The sequence below is a fragment of the Citrus sinensis genome, chromosome 3, assembly GCF_022201045.2.
Source record: "Citrus sinensis cultivar Valencia sweet orange chromosome 3, DVS_A1.0, whole genome shotgun sequence".
Classification (NCBI taxonomy): domain Eukaryota; kingdom Viridiplantae; phylum Streptophyta; class Magnoliopsida; order Sapindales; family Rutaceae; genus Citrus; species Citrus sinensis.
Genome location: NC_068558.1, coordinates 39,097,790 through 39,114,982, shown reverse-complemented (window position 1 = coordinate 39,114,982; position 17,193 = coordinate 39,097,790). Strand labels below are relative to the sequence as shown.

At 37.7% G+C, this 17,193-nt stretch overlaps 1 protein-coding gene across 4 annotated transcripts in view; it reads right to left on the bottom strand.

Moving 5' to 3' along the window:
• Nucleotides 1-2,668: 2,668 nt before the first annotated feature.
• Nucleotides 2,669-17,193, bottom strand: part of LOC102609664 (anthranilate N-methyltransferase-like) — a 32,902-nt gene continuing 18,377 nt past the window's right edge. The window contains exons 1-5 of one of the 4 annotated variants that reach the window (XM_052436449.1): nucleotides 7,348-7,680; nucleotides 4,340-4,927; nucleotides 3,672-3,982; nucleotides 3,511-3,575; nucleotides 2,669-3,118 (exon numbers count right to left, since the gene is read on the bottom strand). In XM_052436449.1, coding sequence (XP_052292409.1) covers nucleotides 2,822-3,118; nucleotides 3,511-3,575; nucleotides 3,672-3,982; nucleotides 4,340-4,737 — 1,071 coding nt within the window. In that variant the 5' untranslated portion in view covers nucleotides 4,738-4,927; nucleotides 7,348-7,680 and the 3' untranslated portion in view covers nucleotides 2,669-2,821. Of the gene's footprint in view, nucleotides 3,119-3,510; nucleotides 3,576-3,671; nucleotides 3,983-4,339; nucleotides 4,928-7,347; nucleotides 7,681-17,193 lie in introns of those variants that run through there. The other 3 variants (XM_052436450.1, XR_008052862.1, XM_052436448.1) reach the window with 3 other exon arrangements.

Below are 17,193 nucleotides of genomic sequence, written 5' to 3'. Positions count from 1 at the left end.
ATTTTCTGCTACTCTCCTTTGAATTTGGCTCAAGAGTTTGTAAAACGTCCCCCTGCCATAAATTCAATTAAAAATTTTAAGTAAGTATACATAACTTAAATTTAGTAAAGTTAAAAAAATAAGTAATACATATTACTTACAAGACGAGATTCGTCGTTGAAGAACGAATAAACCTCCGCAAAGTTGATTCTCGAAGACGCCATGGGCTTCCATTGCAGAATGCGGGAAATCTAATTCTTCGTTTTGACGACCCATGTTGATGGCAACCCTCTGATTGCTTCGTAAATCCAAGCCTACAACAACCAAAGTGAAAAATCAAATAAAACAACTATCAAATATTTAATACTATAAAACTTATTAATAAACAAAAAAAAAGTACCTGAACCTCAGACGTAAAGCCGTAAAGATTGTATTTTTCAATATTATGATCTAGATTTTTCAACCGAGTCTTCTTAAATTTCTCTTCTTTCTCGAACAGTGCATTGTTAAGACTCTCGTAAATCATTTCCCACGACAATAGACCCCATGGACGCTTTCGGAAGTACTGTATATCATCAACTTGGTCAAGCCAATCGAAATTAATTTGACAGTGATTTTTTCTTGCATTTAGTACTCTGTCCGCAAAATAAAACAGCGCAATATTTAATGCGTCCATATCGTCCATTTCCTCGAATTTCAACTCCTTAAATACTGCATCGAATTGCTTCACATTAATCTTATGATGCACACCACCAAAATACGTATTCCGTAGCCTCTGCTTCATTTCATCATTTTTTTTATTGGTATTAACATCAAATGAAAGTCCAATAACCAAGCACCATTCGACAATTGACAAGCGAATCAAATGCTTACCAATTTGAAACCATAACTGATCCTCACGGCTATCTTCTTCATGGGCCACTTGCCGCAGTAAAAGATTGTGCAAAATTACCCTACTAAATGGAAAACTTCGACACTCCAAGAAATGCCCAAATATATCCTTTTTTAATATAGTCAACTGCCGCTTTGTTAATTTTTCCTCGATGGCTTTTACGACCGAAGATAATATACACATGCTCGAAATTCGACCAGAAAAGTGATCAGCATAACGAAAATACATCTTGCCTACTTCAATATCCGGTGATTCTGATTTCGCCATATATCTGTAATATTTATAAAATTATTACATTACATTTACAGAAAAAAAAATTGACTCGTTAAAAAAAAAACTCTAATTTTTAGTGCGACAACCGCGCGCCTGTCGTACCAGATTTGGTGCGACAGCGTGCCGCGCATGGGCGCGCGCGCGCCCTACCCCCCTCCCTCCCCACCCCCAAAATTAAGTGCAATCACTCCAAAATCGAAAACAATACTCCCAAACACCACCAACCACCACAAACATCATCACCACCACTATTATTCTCAAGCTATAACTATTATTATTCTAAAATCTCATTTTAAATTAATGAAAATAAGAAAAATAACTAACCTAAGTTTTGTTGAAGTTTGTAGATCGTAGATCGGATGCCGGTGAGAGATGGAGCCGCCGCCGATGATGGGAGTTGGATCGGTTTGGGAGAGATGAGTGAAAATGAGTGTTGGGGGAGAGATGAGGGAGGGGTATTTTGATCTCAAATGTTATTTTATGGCTAATGTTGATAAAAATATTTTTAGAGAGTTAAGATAAAAAAAGTAAAATTTTTTTAGTTATTACTGTAAATTTCCCACCATTGTCCAACAGTATAAATTATATTTTTGCTAAAAGTTGGCAAAGCTTTCAATTGAGTTGACACAAAAAAAAAAAAAAACAAAACAAAATCATTGACGTTTATAGCAGCGGTGGGTTAGCTAAAAGACAAAGAGTGCTGTTCTTGATCACAGAGACCAAGTGGTTGGGGCCTATATTAATATCACAAGTCAAAGATTTTTGATAAGTCGGAGATAGCGACAGTTTGCACCCTAAAAAATTTTCAACACATATCTAGCAAAACCGACCCCTCATTAAAGGAACTTATAATTTTTTTAATCTTTTTTCGTTTTCCTCTTTTCACTCATCACTGTGCACCTCTAGAAGGCAGACAGAACATGAAAAATCTTTGAGATACTTGAATTTGGTGAAAACAATAATCGTTCCCTTCATCTCATTGCTTGACTTTTACAAAATATATAAAGATATTTACCGTGTTGTAAAAGAAAGAACTATATTCACAATAGTTACAATAATCAACTATTTGTTTTGGTCAATCAACCGTTGTTAATTGTGCCTTAGACGAAATGCTGGAAATCATTTTGCCAGTGCAAAATATTATATTTCCTTCTAGTCCTGATTGGGTCTGTCATCTGTGACTTGTTTCAAAAGACTTGTATTCTTTTTTTTTTTTAACCCCTTTGACCTATATTAGCTCTCAGTAGTTGTTTAATAAAAAATTAATATCTTTATAATCCATTTTCAATATATTTTCAGACTTCATTTGATTCATTTACTGTGTATTTTATTACGTTCAAAAATCAAACTTTATTGCTTTAAATTATTAATTATATATTGCTGGTTTTTGCACAACATAACTTTGAAATAACCAGGAAAAGAAAAAAAAAATAACAAAGTAAGATGAATACACTATTTTTTTTCCTCGATAAAAATTAAAATGGAGAAGAGTACATAAGAGCTATGTTAAAAGCAGTCAATCTCTTTTAAAGAAATAAATGTTCATAGGATGAAAAAGAGTACATAAGAGAAGCGCTAAGGCCAAACGAGAAGAAAAATTAATTAACACAAACTAGAAATTGGTGACTCCCCAAACAGAGTTGAGAAGACCTTTCCTAATACAAATAAAGCAATTTATTATTTGAGGAATTCCATAACATATAAATTGCATGCACCATATTCGTAGTTGACGCCTTTAAATCCAGCTTTGATTGCTAATTCACTGTATTCTTGTTTGGTCCGCTCTCTTCCATGAGGAACTTGGATTAAACAAATTGTATCCAAGAGGGAGATCTCCCTTGAAGTCGCGCTATTCTCAGGCACTTCTGGAAATGCTGCATTAACATTAAGCAACTTCCCACCATCCGGAAGAGCTTTGTAACAATTTTTCAACAATTTCAAGGACTGCTCATCATCAAAACCATTAAGGACCCACTGCAAAAGTATAATATTCATGTTAATTCTCAGTAGATCTATTAATCTGAATATCTATGATCAATTTATATTATTGAACAAAACGTACGTATATAATCCAAAAAGATTGACACTTTGCATCAGGAGCTAGTCCAATGGTTTTTAAATAATCAATTTGGGCTTCGGCCACCCCTTTACAGCTAGAGAAAAAGAAAGAGAGAGGGAGTTTTACCATTTTTTTTTTATAGTTTTCATAATATTTTGGTATTCCCTTTAAATGTTTTTGTGAAAGTTCTAATACCAAAAGAATAACGAGATAAGATAAAACTACAAAATATTATAGGAAAAAGCGTCAGTCACCGTATATTAATTTTTCCTTATGATAATGAGTTCAAATAACACACACATATAACCTTCATGAAAATAGTATCTGCTTTAGGAACACTTTCAAACAAGCCTCCACCTACATGTTCAATGCCTGAAATTTAAAAAAAGAAAAAAAATTGTTAGCTAACGTGTATGTCATCAATGAATCATTAACAAAAATACTATACAAATTTTGTAAATAGCATACCAAGATAAGATGGGGCATTTTTAATAACATAAGATAAATCATAATTAATACCCTTAATATGAGGGTATTTGGAAATTATCATGTTAAGAGTAGCTCCTAAGCCGCCGCCAACATCAACAAGCTTCTTAACATGCTCAAAGCCTTTGTATGATTCTAGGACCTTCTCCATGACGACAGAAGTGTGGCTTGACATTCCATTGTTGAAAACATCATTGAAACTTGAGTCAACGCCTAAGTAATCGTAGATATGCATTCCGTGCGCTTTATTAAACGCAATTCCTCCTTCAAGAATTTGCCCTTTCAACCGAAACCTGACTTTTCCAAAATCCAAAGACAGTTAGTAAAAATTTTAGAAGCATAGTTTGTAAAATTAGACCGCATAATTAACCAAGATAAAGAATACTTTATTAATTGTTTGTTACAATCAATCTTTTCTCTTTCATATTTCAAAAACACTTGGACTTTAAACTTTTTTGGTCTTTTACCACAACAAAAGTAAAATAATTGAAGATAACTATCCTTGTGGAAGCTGACGGATCTTGATGGGTTCAAAACATGTGATGCAAATGATTAATTTTTTTATATAGACAACTAGAAGGTTTTGATAATTTTCCTTAATTTACCAAAATTAGCAAACAAAAGAAAAGAGAAAAAGTAATTCTGTATACCAGCCATCCATGAGGACCTTGTCGAGAGACAAGGCCATGTAGGGACGCAACGACGCGCCGTTTTGATTATTGCGAACAAAGTATTTAGAAACAGGAGCAAGAGAGTAGAGCCTTTGTCCATCAACAAAAGAGCAATGAAGAGCATTGTAGCTGACAAGAAGCCTCAGCACCCGATCTAACATCATGGCTGCAGCTTCAGGATTATTATCTTTTAAGGGAATTTGATCCACAATTTCCGAAACCGAAAGCTTAGCACCGGGACCAGCTTTGCTTATGATCTCAAACACATCAAGCTCTACCACTGTTTGCATAGCTGCAGGTAGCACTATGGCACTTGCCAGTTCCATTGCATATGAAAAATTATTTGTCTCTTCTTCCTGATCTGCTGTAGAAGCCATGATTATAATTTGCTTCTTTCTTATTTGCTTGCTCCTGTTTTCCTTCTTTTTCCCCTCCTTTCTATTGAATCAGTCGAGGCATGGATTCAACTATATTAAATCTCATCACAAATCATGCTCTGTTCTCATTTTTTCATGCCTGTCCTCAAGGTTTGCGCTAATTTCAATTTATCAACAAGGAGTGCCGCTCCTGGATGAAATGTCACTGTATTAGTGATAAATTAACATTCATAAATAATATATGGACACAGTGCACTACTCATAATGTAAATTAATATCTATAAAAAAATTCGAAATAAAAAGAGTGTAAAGTATTAAATGAAATTTGATAAAAAATGTAAAAAAAATACCCAATATTTAAAAGGGAAATTTACAAAAATAGTCAAAAAAATTAGGCATTTTTCAACTTTAACCCCTCAAACTTTTTTCTATCATAACTAGCCAAACACCCTATTTTTGGACTACATTACCCTCATCATTTTCATCAAATTTACAAAGGCATGCCACTTTCCCTTATCAATTCTAGAACTTCCACCACTTTTGCCTTTTCAACTTAACAAATTTCATCACTCAACAAACTCCATTACTCTCAATAAATTAGCAAATTTCATCAAACAAGTATTACATAATTGAAGATATAATTATTAATTGGAGAGCTTCTTAAGGTTAGTTTATACTCTTACCATAACCTAAACTTTTAATCTATTGATTTTATCATTTGAGTTCGAAATTGAAGTGAGTTTTTATTGCAAATGTTGTTATTTTTCATTAACAAAACAATGTGACTTGTTAAAGTAGTTAGTTTGAGTTGAGAAATGAAAATCAATCATTGAAACCCCTGAAAAATCGAGTAAAACAGAAGCCCAGAACAAGTGAGACAGGCACTTGTCTCACATAAATCTACTGGTTTTATATGAGACAGACACCTGTCGCACTTGCCTGTCTCACCAAAATATGTGCGACAGGCAAGTGGGACAGGCGTGTGAGACAGGCGCGTGAGACAGGCGCCTGTCTCACTTGTTACCACTGGTTTTATGTGAGACAGGCAAGTGGGACAGGCGCCTGTCTCACATAAATTTGCTGGTTTTATGTGAGACAGGCACCTGTCCCACTGCCTGTCTCACTAAATTTAAGTTATTTTTCGAAAGTAATAACTTGGGCTACATGTGTCCGTTTTAGGCGTATAATATATTATTTCGAAGCTTACGATGAGACGAAGTAAATCAAAAACTGTATACTTCATTTCATCCATATAAATGTACTGCATATTCATTTTTACTAGGTTTTATAGCATGAAATCTTATCTCTTTTGTTTTTTTTAGGTTTAATGGATTCCGTTGTACTTCAATTATGTTATGACGGTTGGTGGGAGACATTAGCAGATGGCCGTACGGAGTACGTGAATGCGAAGAATACAACATTTTTAGTTCGGAAAGATTGTACGTTTGAGCAATTTATGGCAAGGGTGTATGAAGTTTTACAGATAAATCCTATTGAATATAGTTTGTCGATGAAGACAACTTTGAGATCTAGTAACACAATGTATCGTGCATGTTCACTACCTATGGATATATTTAATGATGAAATGGTTAATGTTGTGCTGCACACGGCCTCTGATGTGGTCAATTATGGATGCATCCCTATATTTGTCACCACACATCCTCGAGTTCCGGTCGAAAATCCTGAGCCACTTGTGGAAAGTGAAAGTTCGTTTAGAGCAAACGACTCTGTCCCTAATATTGAGGAAGAGGTGTTACCACAACAAATGTCGTTCCAACAACATTACTCACCAGTCAACGAAAACAATGACACTATTGATGATAATGGCATTACGATAGCGGATGTTGAAGATAATGTGTTACCATTAGGGACATCGTTAGGGCAACTGTTGTGAAAATTTTAATATACTCGCAAGCGCACGAATCTAGAGATAGAAAAGTGGTAACGAGGTCGATCCCACAGGGATTGTTATAAATTGAAAAGTCTAATTTAAATCTAAAATTAATATTAATTCTAACCTAGTTGAGCAAATTGAGTTTTAAGAGAAATTAAACTAATTAAACTAAGAAAACAATTAAAGTAAATGAGAATTTAATGAGATAAAAATTACCAAGGTTTCGGAATCCACCACTATTCAATTAGTAATTATCTAAATATTAATTAATCCCCAATTTTAGAGTGACAACTCGAAATCAATCTATGTCATCTCATGGATATAACAATTAAGCTCAAGTAATTAAATCTAATGTAGGTTCTTTTTCTACTTAATAATACGATATCTAAGTATCCTATGTAAACATATTGAATAACAAAGAGTCAAAGTTTACTAAGCACTCTATGTAAACAATTTAATGAAAGACATAGAGTCAAAGATAATCATGTATAAACTTTATAGATCCAAGCATATAATTAATCGAATATTAATCCTAACAATCAATAATGCATGACAAAATTGATGAAAAGATTTTATTAACATCCAATTAATCATGTGAAATAAAAACCATAATCATCAAAGAACATATATAGGGAATTAATTAAATAAAAAGATAATTATTTCATTGAATAGGGTTTCATCCTTAACCTCAGTATAAGAAAATTAGCTAGACATACTTGAATTGAGAGCAACACAAAAAATAAAATCAGCCATGAAGCCGAACTGCTGCACTCGTCCTTTTCTCCCCTCTTCTGCCTTGCGTTTTCACTCCACTGGCGGCTCCCCCTTTGCAAAAGCCAAAGTTCGGCTTTTATATCTTTAATCCCTAGCCGAATCCTTGTCAAATAATGATAGCTAGTGAATTGCTCACACAAGCTAAAATCAGCCCACTCTTGCAAAGCCCAATTAGAATTCCTTTTATCCTTCATGTGCTGGCAAAGCTTTTAACTTTGGCTTTATCACGTGTACTTCAAAAAGAATTTTCATTCCTTTTCCACTCATGAAAGTCAAGTGCGGGTCCCTTTCTATTGCTTTCCACCCCTTTTATTTTCTTTGTCTGCACGTGCATGGCTAAATGAATTGTTGAATTCGGTTTCCTTGTCTTGATTTGCACATGCATGTAAGCATAATTGCTTCCAAGTTAATTAATCTTTAATGCTCACAAATTGAATTTCTTTATGCTCTTTTTATCCATAATCTCTAATTAATTCTCTATTCAATAAAACAATACAATTAATTAAAAATAACAAATAAATATAACTAACAATTATTTAATTAATGGTAAAATATGTATGTATTATATGCTCATCAGCAACATTACTCTCCATTTCAAAATAATGAGTTCCGCAGTTATGATGATTCTGGTTATAACACCAACAACACAGAAGCTGATAATGTGCAAGGCATGAACTCCAATACTGAAGTTGATGATAGGGACACTGGTCATTCCGATATTCCTATCAATAATGAGGATGAGCATCAGTATGATATTCCTGTTAACAATAGAGAGAATCGACCTATTCCTCCGATGGCCCGTTCGAGGAGGAGGACAACAGTTGATCCCCTGGTGAGTCTTGCTCCAGTTTTGCCTTCAAACTTGGTTGCTCCAGACTTAGTTAGAAGCTGTAATTCTGCGGACATTGGTGTGGGAAAGTTGTTCGTTGAGAAGAATGAGTTAATACTGGAATTGCGCAAAGTGGCCTTGCGGGAAAAGTTTGATTTCAAGATTGCACGGTCCACAACGACACGCTTTGAGGCTCATTGTTCTTCGGAATCATGTAATTAGCGTCTTCGCGCAACAAGAGGTTCGGATGAGCATAATGTTCCTTGGGTAGTGAGAAGAGTTGACAATGTTCATACGTGCTCTAATGAGGTTTTGCCTAGTGGCCTCCGCCAAGTTAGGAGTCGGGTTGTTGGCCATCTTATCGCGGATAAATTTATTCAGGATAAATGGATATACACGCCGAATGACATTAGAGCAGACATGCAGCAAGAATACGGGGTCCAGTTAACATATCAGCAAGCATATCGGGCTAAAGAAGTCGGTCTTGAAATAGTACGAGGGAACCCTGCAGAGTCATACAACTTACTTCCTAAATACTCTCACGTTTTGACCAAAGCGAATGAGGGCACAGTGACACACCTCCAGCGGGATGGAGATGATAATTTCTTATACTACTTTGTTGCGCTTTGATCTTCCATTAAGGGCTTCACACAGTACATAAGGCCTGTGATCGCTGTAGATGGCACTCATTTGAAGGGGATATATCGTGGAAGCATGTTTGTAGCAACATGTCTGGATGGTAATAATCAACTGTATCCGTTAGCTATTGGGGTCATGGATTCAGAAAACAATGATGCTTGGGAATGGTTTATGACGAAGTTACACGGAGTGATTGGCGATAGGCCAGAGTTAGTATTTATCTCTGATCGATGCACTGCCATCAAGCGAGCCGTTTTAAAAGCATTTCACACTGCTAGTCATGAAGTTTATTTTTACCATGTCAAAGGCAACATTAAGTCTAAATTCAGGATGTCCAAAGCTATTTGGGATCAATTCGAGCCAGCTTTTATTAATGCAGCAAAGGCATATGGACACGAAGAATTTAAAAGACAACTTGAAGGGTTGTGGATGCTCCACTCGGCCGCGGCTGATTACTTAGAGAATAATGTGGGCACGTGTAATTGGGCAAGGTCTGAATTTGAAGGTAGGAGATACAGCATACTTACCACCAACATTGCAGAAAGCGTGAATTCTTTAATGAGGGAACCGCGAAAATTTCCTGTTACTCATCTTGTTGATCACTTTAGAAAAACATTACAGCAATGGTTTTATGATAGGAAAATTGTCACTGAATCGATGAGCACTCGTCTAACGACGTGGGCAGATGAGATAGTCGGCGAAAGGAGAATTTTGGCCGAAAGAATGACCGTTCGGCCAGTGTCTCAGTATCGATTTCATGTTTTGGGTGGTGGTATGAAGGAAGGGATAGTTGACATTCATGAAAGAACTTGCTCCTGTAGAGTATTCCAACTCGATCAGCTTGTTTGTGCGCATGCAATTGCCGCTTGTCTGATCGTCCGTGTGGATTACATAAGTCTTTGCTCTGATTATTACTCTAAAGATTCATTGGTCATGGCATATGCAGAACCAGTAGAGCCGGTTGGGGACATGACAGATTGGGACATTCCAGAAGAAATCCAGGAAATCAGAGTTAACCCACCGATCGAAGCACCACCACCTGGTCGTCGTCCAGAGTTAAAAATTCCTTCTATCGGTGAGGATGTTAACCAAAGAACTGTGAGATGTGGTCGATGCAACCAACCAGGTCATAACCGCAAGAGATGTAAAAATCCCATTGTGTCGAATCCAAACTGACTGTGTCGTTGTAACTAATTATGGATTATGAACTCTTATTATAATTTATATTACAATTATATGTAATGAGGTATATTATGTTATGTTCATTTGCATAATGAGTACTAAAGTTGATCAATAATTACTTATAGCTAAATATATGAATATATCAAAAGTTTATATCTATTAGAAAAACAATCTACATCAATACATCAAGTCTTAATACAATACAACGACTTACAAGGCAATATCGCCCGTGAATATATCTACAGTAATTTTCTTCCTGAAGTAATGCCCGTGGCTACTATCAAAATCAAGTTTTAGCCCGAACATCAAATACATTGTAAACATCAACATAAATACACCGCAATCACCACTTCCAGGTGATTGTTGGGGCACATCCTTAACGATTCTTACTTTCCAAGGGTCGGCACTCTGCAGCTCAGATCGAATGTTGTAGAATCCAACATCTTGAAGCCATTGAGGGAAGACGACCTGAAGAGGTTTGAATTTACGCAAATATGTTTTGTCCTCGCGAAAGGTAACCAACGAGTCGTAAATCCGCATCCTCCTCGCGCGAAGGTCCGCTCGAGCTAGTACCCAATTATCGCCGCCCAAATTCACAGGGATGAATATCTACATAAATAAATTGGTAAATTAGTATATTTTATACACAATTACCATAAGATTGAGTGACAATTCTTACCATATCGACATCCATAAACGGTTTGGACATGAGATCTTCCCGCCCATCCATATAACTACTCAAGTTGTTGCCATATTGTAATGAATTGACATCACAACTACCATTGTTCCATAATTGCTTTAGGAACACCTATTACACGATGAGTAGAAAATTAATAACATTTCGAGATATTTAAAACATCGAAATTATAATTAATGATTATAAAATTTAAAAACATGCCCAAAAGTATGTATCTGTATGCATGACGCGTTGTGGTAGTGCATTTGGAAACCGCCGTTGCTTTTCGCTGATCAAGCGGTAATACGTGTGAATATGCTGTGAAGGGATTATACCAAGTAAATTTATATCAATATCCATGCCAGCAGAAATATTATTGTGTATTGTAATGTACTGACTATTAAATACGCTTACCTCGTCACCAAGCCACCCCATCGAAGCATTGCCCATGAGTATTTCAAAGAAATTTCGAGACTGTTGGACGGGCCGATCCACGGAAATGTTGCCGGCAAACCACTGATCAAACTCCTCACATAGTCTTGAGTCTTCTAGTCCCCTAAGCGGATTCATATCCACACTCGATCTTTCATCAATTTCATAGTCCGTAATGTTAAGTGCGGGTAGAGGCCTGACATTCCTAACTCTCTTGAAAGGAGGAATGAAGTAAGGACTGCTAAATATATACGACGGTCGGTACGGACGCCCAAACTTACTAACGCCAGGAGGTGCCTCCGTGAATATCTGTACACTGTCATCACATATGTCCCCATGTAGACTGTACAAGGACATAGGGGTGTGCTCGTCGTCATTACCCGCATCAGTATGCGGACCATAGCCAGCATCAACGTTCGGACCATAGCAATCTGGGGCCTGTTGTTTCGAGGAGATGAACATATTAACATAAGTTCGGGTTTGAAATCATAATAACATAACGAAAACATACGAAACTTGCTCACCGAGGGCGCGGGGCCAAACAGAGAATCACCGTACGTGCCCTTTGAAGCACCCGCGCCAAACGAAGCCATAAACCCCATGACCGCTGCTCTATATTGTTGTGCTTCTCTGCGTTCCGCCATAAGTTCTGACCTCAGTTCGTTAATGGAACTGTGTCCAGTCTGAAGTTCCGACCTCAACTCGTGAATGGAAGACTCTATTTTATCCAGTCGTCCAACGAAATAATCATTGCGGAACTTAGTCATTGCCTACAATTTACGCAAATAAGAAAGTAATGAAAAAATGTCGGATAGGTATATGTGCATTGTAAATGTTCAGGACGACAGAAGTTACCTCTGGCTCATTTCTGTCATCTGAATCATGTGCGGATTCATAATGGTCGTCGGCAGCACCGGCATCCTCAACAGGACTCTGCTCCAGTCCTATTGGGCTCGTGGGGTCAAGATCCACCTCGTTTGGCCTTGTACTGGATGGCGCATTGATTGAAGGCTGGTGCTGCACCAAGTAAAACAGAAAACAGTAAATACCAAAAAAACAAACATATAAATGACTTTGCATCCGGTTTTCAATGATACTATAGATGATACCCACATTACAGAACTAACTTGGCAAATATGGCACGTAATCCTCGACACTCTTCCAATAATTTGTGGCTCTCTCCTTTGCATCCGGTTTCAGGGTTTGGAAAATAGTGCCATCCTGTCGTAAAGATTACCAAATTTCCAATTAGTATAACCATATATTATGTAATACTTATATACAGACATACATATAAATGACTTACAAGACGCTCGTTCAGGTATGAATACACTTCGCCGAAGTTAATATTTGAAGAAGCCACAGGCTTCCATTGCACGATCCGAGCACCCTTCCTCTTAATTTTCTCCACCCACTCTAATGGTAGTCATTCGATCGCTTCAAAAATCCATGCCTTCAACAAGGAAAGATATGAAGTAAAAAAATGTGTCATTAAATATTTATTATAACAAAACTAAGTTATAAAAAAAACTTCTTCACTCACATGCACTGCCGACGTAAAGCCGTAAAAGTTGTATTTCTCAATTCTATGCAATGTATTTTCTGCGCTTGCCTTCTTAAATTTTTTGGCTTTGCCGTTCAATACAATATCAATGCTTTTATATATTGTTTCCCATGACAAACAACCCCACGGAATACTTCGAAAATGATTTATGTCATCTACCTCATTAAGTAAATTGAAATTGATTTGACAATGATCCTTTCTTCCGTGTAGCACTCTATCAGCAAAGTAAAACATGGCAATTTTTAGCGCATCGGTGTCATTCATAGTCTTGAAGCGTAAGTTCATAAATATTTCCTCGAACTGGCCAAGATTTATATCGCGAATCCTGCCTCCAAAGTACTTATTAAGTAACCTATGATTTGTTTTATGCTTCGTCAGGAATACTTTTTCGCCATAGCAAAGTCCCGTTACTAGGCACCACTCTCCAATCGATAGCCGTATCAAATGGTCGCCAACTTGAAACCATAACTCATCTTTGTCATTTCCATCACCATGTGACACTTGCCGAAGCAATATATTGTGCACAATCACGCCACTGAACGGATAGTTCCGGCACTGTAGGAAATGCCCAAATATATCGTCTTTGAATAGCTTCAACTATTGCCTTGTTAATTTTTCCCGGATGGCATTAACAACGACATCTAATTTGCACATACTTGTGATACGCCCAGGGAAGTGATCAACATAAGGTATCTTCATCATTCCCGGTTCTTTAATCGGTCCGGGTGGGTTATGCAATGCTAATTTTGATTTGCCCATTTATCTGGTACAAGTTAAAAGTATCACACATTAAAAAATTATGAACAAAAGAAAAAAAAATTAAGGCAACACTGCGCACTGCCTCTTGGTGCGACGGGCACCAACTGTCGCACCAAGAGGTGCTGCCTCTTGGTGCGACAAGCTCACGCGAGGGAAGCCAAGTGCGCGCGAGCTGCTTGCCTGCACGCAACTCGCGCGCGCTTGGCTTCCCTCGCGCGAGCCTAGCGCAACTCGCTCGGGCGAGGCCGCGCCCTCGAGCGCGAGATGGGCACAACGTGCGCATCTCGCGTGCGACGCAGCGCCTGTCGCACACAAGATGCGCGCGGCATGCGCACCTCGTGCGAGCGAGATGGGCGTGCCGCGCGCATCTCGCGTGCGACATGCGCATGTCGCGGGCGCGAGATGGGCGTGTTGCGCCCATCTTGCGTGCGACATGCGCATGTCGCGCGCGGCGTTCGCACCTCGCGCGCGTGACATGCGCCTGTCGCACGCGAGATGCGCGCGGCATGCGCACCTCGCGCGTGCGAGATGGGCGTGCAGCACGCATCTCGCGTGCGACATGCGCTTGCGCGCGGCGTGCGCACGAGATGGGCGTGCAGCGCGCATCTCGCGTGCGACATGCGCTGCGTCGCACATGAGATGCCTGCGGCGTGCGCACCTCGTGCGCCCGACATGCGCATGTCGCACGTGAGATGCGCGCAGCACACCCATCTCGCGCGCGCGAGGTGCGCACGCTGCGCGCATCTCGTGTGCGACGCAGCGCATGTCGCACGCGAGATGCGCGCTGCACGCCCATCTCGCGCGCGCGAGGTGCGCACGCCGCGCGTATCTCGTGTGCGACGCAGCGCATGTCGCACGCGAGATGCGCGCTGCGCGCGCGAGCGAGTTGGCTTCCCCCCTTTCTCTTCTCTTCCCTTTCCCACACGCATCTCACCCACCACCGCCATTAAAACACCACCAACAACAACAACATCCCAAATAACAACAACAACATCCCAAACAACAACAGCAACAACAATAACAAGAAAAACGGCAATAACAACTCACCTAGGGTTTTCAATTTTTTTCTTTGATTTTGGAGATCTCTGAAGATTTTCAACGTGATTTAGCTTCTTTCAAGTGCCAACAACTTCCTCCGCTGCCGATGTACGCCGCCGCCGACAATCTATAGAACTTCCGGTGATGAGATTTGGGTGAGAGGGGAAGGAATTTGCTTGAGGGAAACGTGAGAATGAGGAGGGTAATTTCGTCCACAATTTGGTGATTTGGCTAATGTTGAAAGAAAAAAATTTGAGGGGTTAAAGCTGAAAAATGCCTTCTTTTTTTGGCTTGTTTTGTAAATTTCCCTATTTAAAAAGATTATAATTAAAAAGGAGTGCAAGGTTTTAAATTAAACATTTTAATTATTTAACTTCAAAATAATAAAGAGGGGGTATTGTGATACATGTGCAACATTAAATAAAAAATATGTAAATATAAAATAGTATAAAGAGCTAACCGAAATGTAGCTGTAAGTGTTGGTAGAAATTAGCTTAATACTTATAGAATAAATATTAAATAAAAATAAATTGAAGAGATTATATGAAATTTTATCACAGAAGACAAAAAGAAATGATATGTGCCGCTGCTGTAACGTACTGGAACCCATTATGGGAATTTTCTACAAGTGGGCAAAGCTTTCAATTGAGTTGACACAAAATACAAAAAACAAAATTATTGATTTATAATTTATCAGGGCGGCAAAGTAGTTGGGGGCTCGGGGCCTATATTAATATTACAAGAGAAGATTTTTGAAGTCGGAGATAGCGACAGCTTGCACGCGAAAAAATTTTCAACACATATCGACCCAAAACGACCCCGCATTAAGGGAACTTATAATTTTTCTCTTATCTTTTTCATTTTCCTCTTTTCACCCATCACTGTGCACCTCTAGAAGGCAGAGTACTGGCAGACAGAACATGAAAAATATTTGAGATAATCTTTGAGATATTTGATATGGTGAAAACAATAATCGTTCCCTACATCTCATTGCTTGACTTTTACAAAATATATAAACATATTTAACGCGTTGTAAAACAAAAGACTATATTCATAATAATTACAATAATCAACTATTTGTTTTGGTCAATCAAGCGTTGTGTCAATTGTGCCTTAGACGAAATGCCGGAAATCCTATTGCCAGTGCAAACTATTATATTTACTTATAGTTCTGATTGGGTCTGTCATCTGTGACTTGTTTCAAAAGGCTTGCACTTTTTTAACCCCTTTGACCTATATTAGCCGACGAGGAATTGTAAAGAAGATAGAAAAAAAAAAAATTAGAATAAAAATTTATAGAATAATTGAGTTTGGAAAAAGTTTTTAAAACAATCACAAAAACTCTCTATTTATAATAGAAAAAAGTTCTTAAAACAATCACAACAGCTCTCTATTTATAATAAAGGAAACCTACTTCTCTAAATTAATTTAAAAAGAAAAATTAAATCACAATTATAATGAAAATAAAATATATTTTCTTTAAGTTAACTTAAAAATGAAAAACTAAATTATAATTATAATAGAAATTTATATCTCTATAATCCATTTTTAATATATTTTTCAGGCATTGTTCGATTCAGTTACGGTGTATTTTACTACGTTCAAAAATCAAACTTTATTACTTTAAATTATTAATTATATATTGCTGGTTTTTGCACAACATAACTTTGCAATAAGTAGAAAAAGGAAAAAAAAAAGAAGGGAAATTTACAAAAATAACCATAAAACTTTTGCTATTTTCACAATTAACCCTCTCAACTTTTTTCTATCAACATTAGCCAAACACACGCTTCTCTCCCTAAATTACCCTTCCTTCTTTACAAACCAAAAGCAACTTCATTTCTCTCCTTTCGTTAAACCAAAGGCAGTTTACCACTCTTGAATCATCAACCAACGGCGACGGTAAAAGGCAACGATAAAAGTGAAATCCGATAATAATCTATTCGGATTCAACACTAATCGGCATCACATAGTGGTATGAGTTATTTTCTCAACTTGCTCGAGAGTTTCAGTGAACTGCGAGTCGGGGTGAATCTGGCGACAAGCTGCCTGTCGCACGAAGGCTTGGTGCGACAAGCAGCCCTTATTTTCTCCTTTTCCTCTCTCAGTGCAGTCTCCTAGTCATCCTTATGACCTTATCATCCTCCTCTGCCTTCCCGCCTACCAATGAGCTGCGACTAGAGACATTTGCTTACTCCAGTAACCAATTATTGACGCCCCAATTCCCAGATCTTCGTTGTTCAATATATCTCCTATTGGTTGCCAAAAGACAAAAAGAAACAAATGAAATTGAAGTCTAATGCTATCTTATGACACCCCCAAGTTATTACAGAAGTCTTGGCGTTCGATGGAATGAGCAATTTTACAACTATTCATACTTTTAACTCAATTAGGGTCAAAATATTGCTTCTTTTACATGCAAAGAAACAAAACAAAAGATTCAAAATTTTCTTCTTTTTCAACACAACCTTCATTCATCGAGCGTATGGAAGTAAAATGAATATGGAAACTACCGATTCCAAATGTTTAAGTTAATTGAAGTTATACCCTTTCTCACCCCAATAAAATAAAAAATAAAATTATTGTGCACCTATATAAAATATTACACAACTTGTGCAGCTGGACGAGTTTAATTGGAAGCATTATAGGAACAGGCATGGGCATGGGCA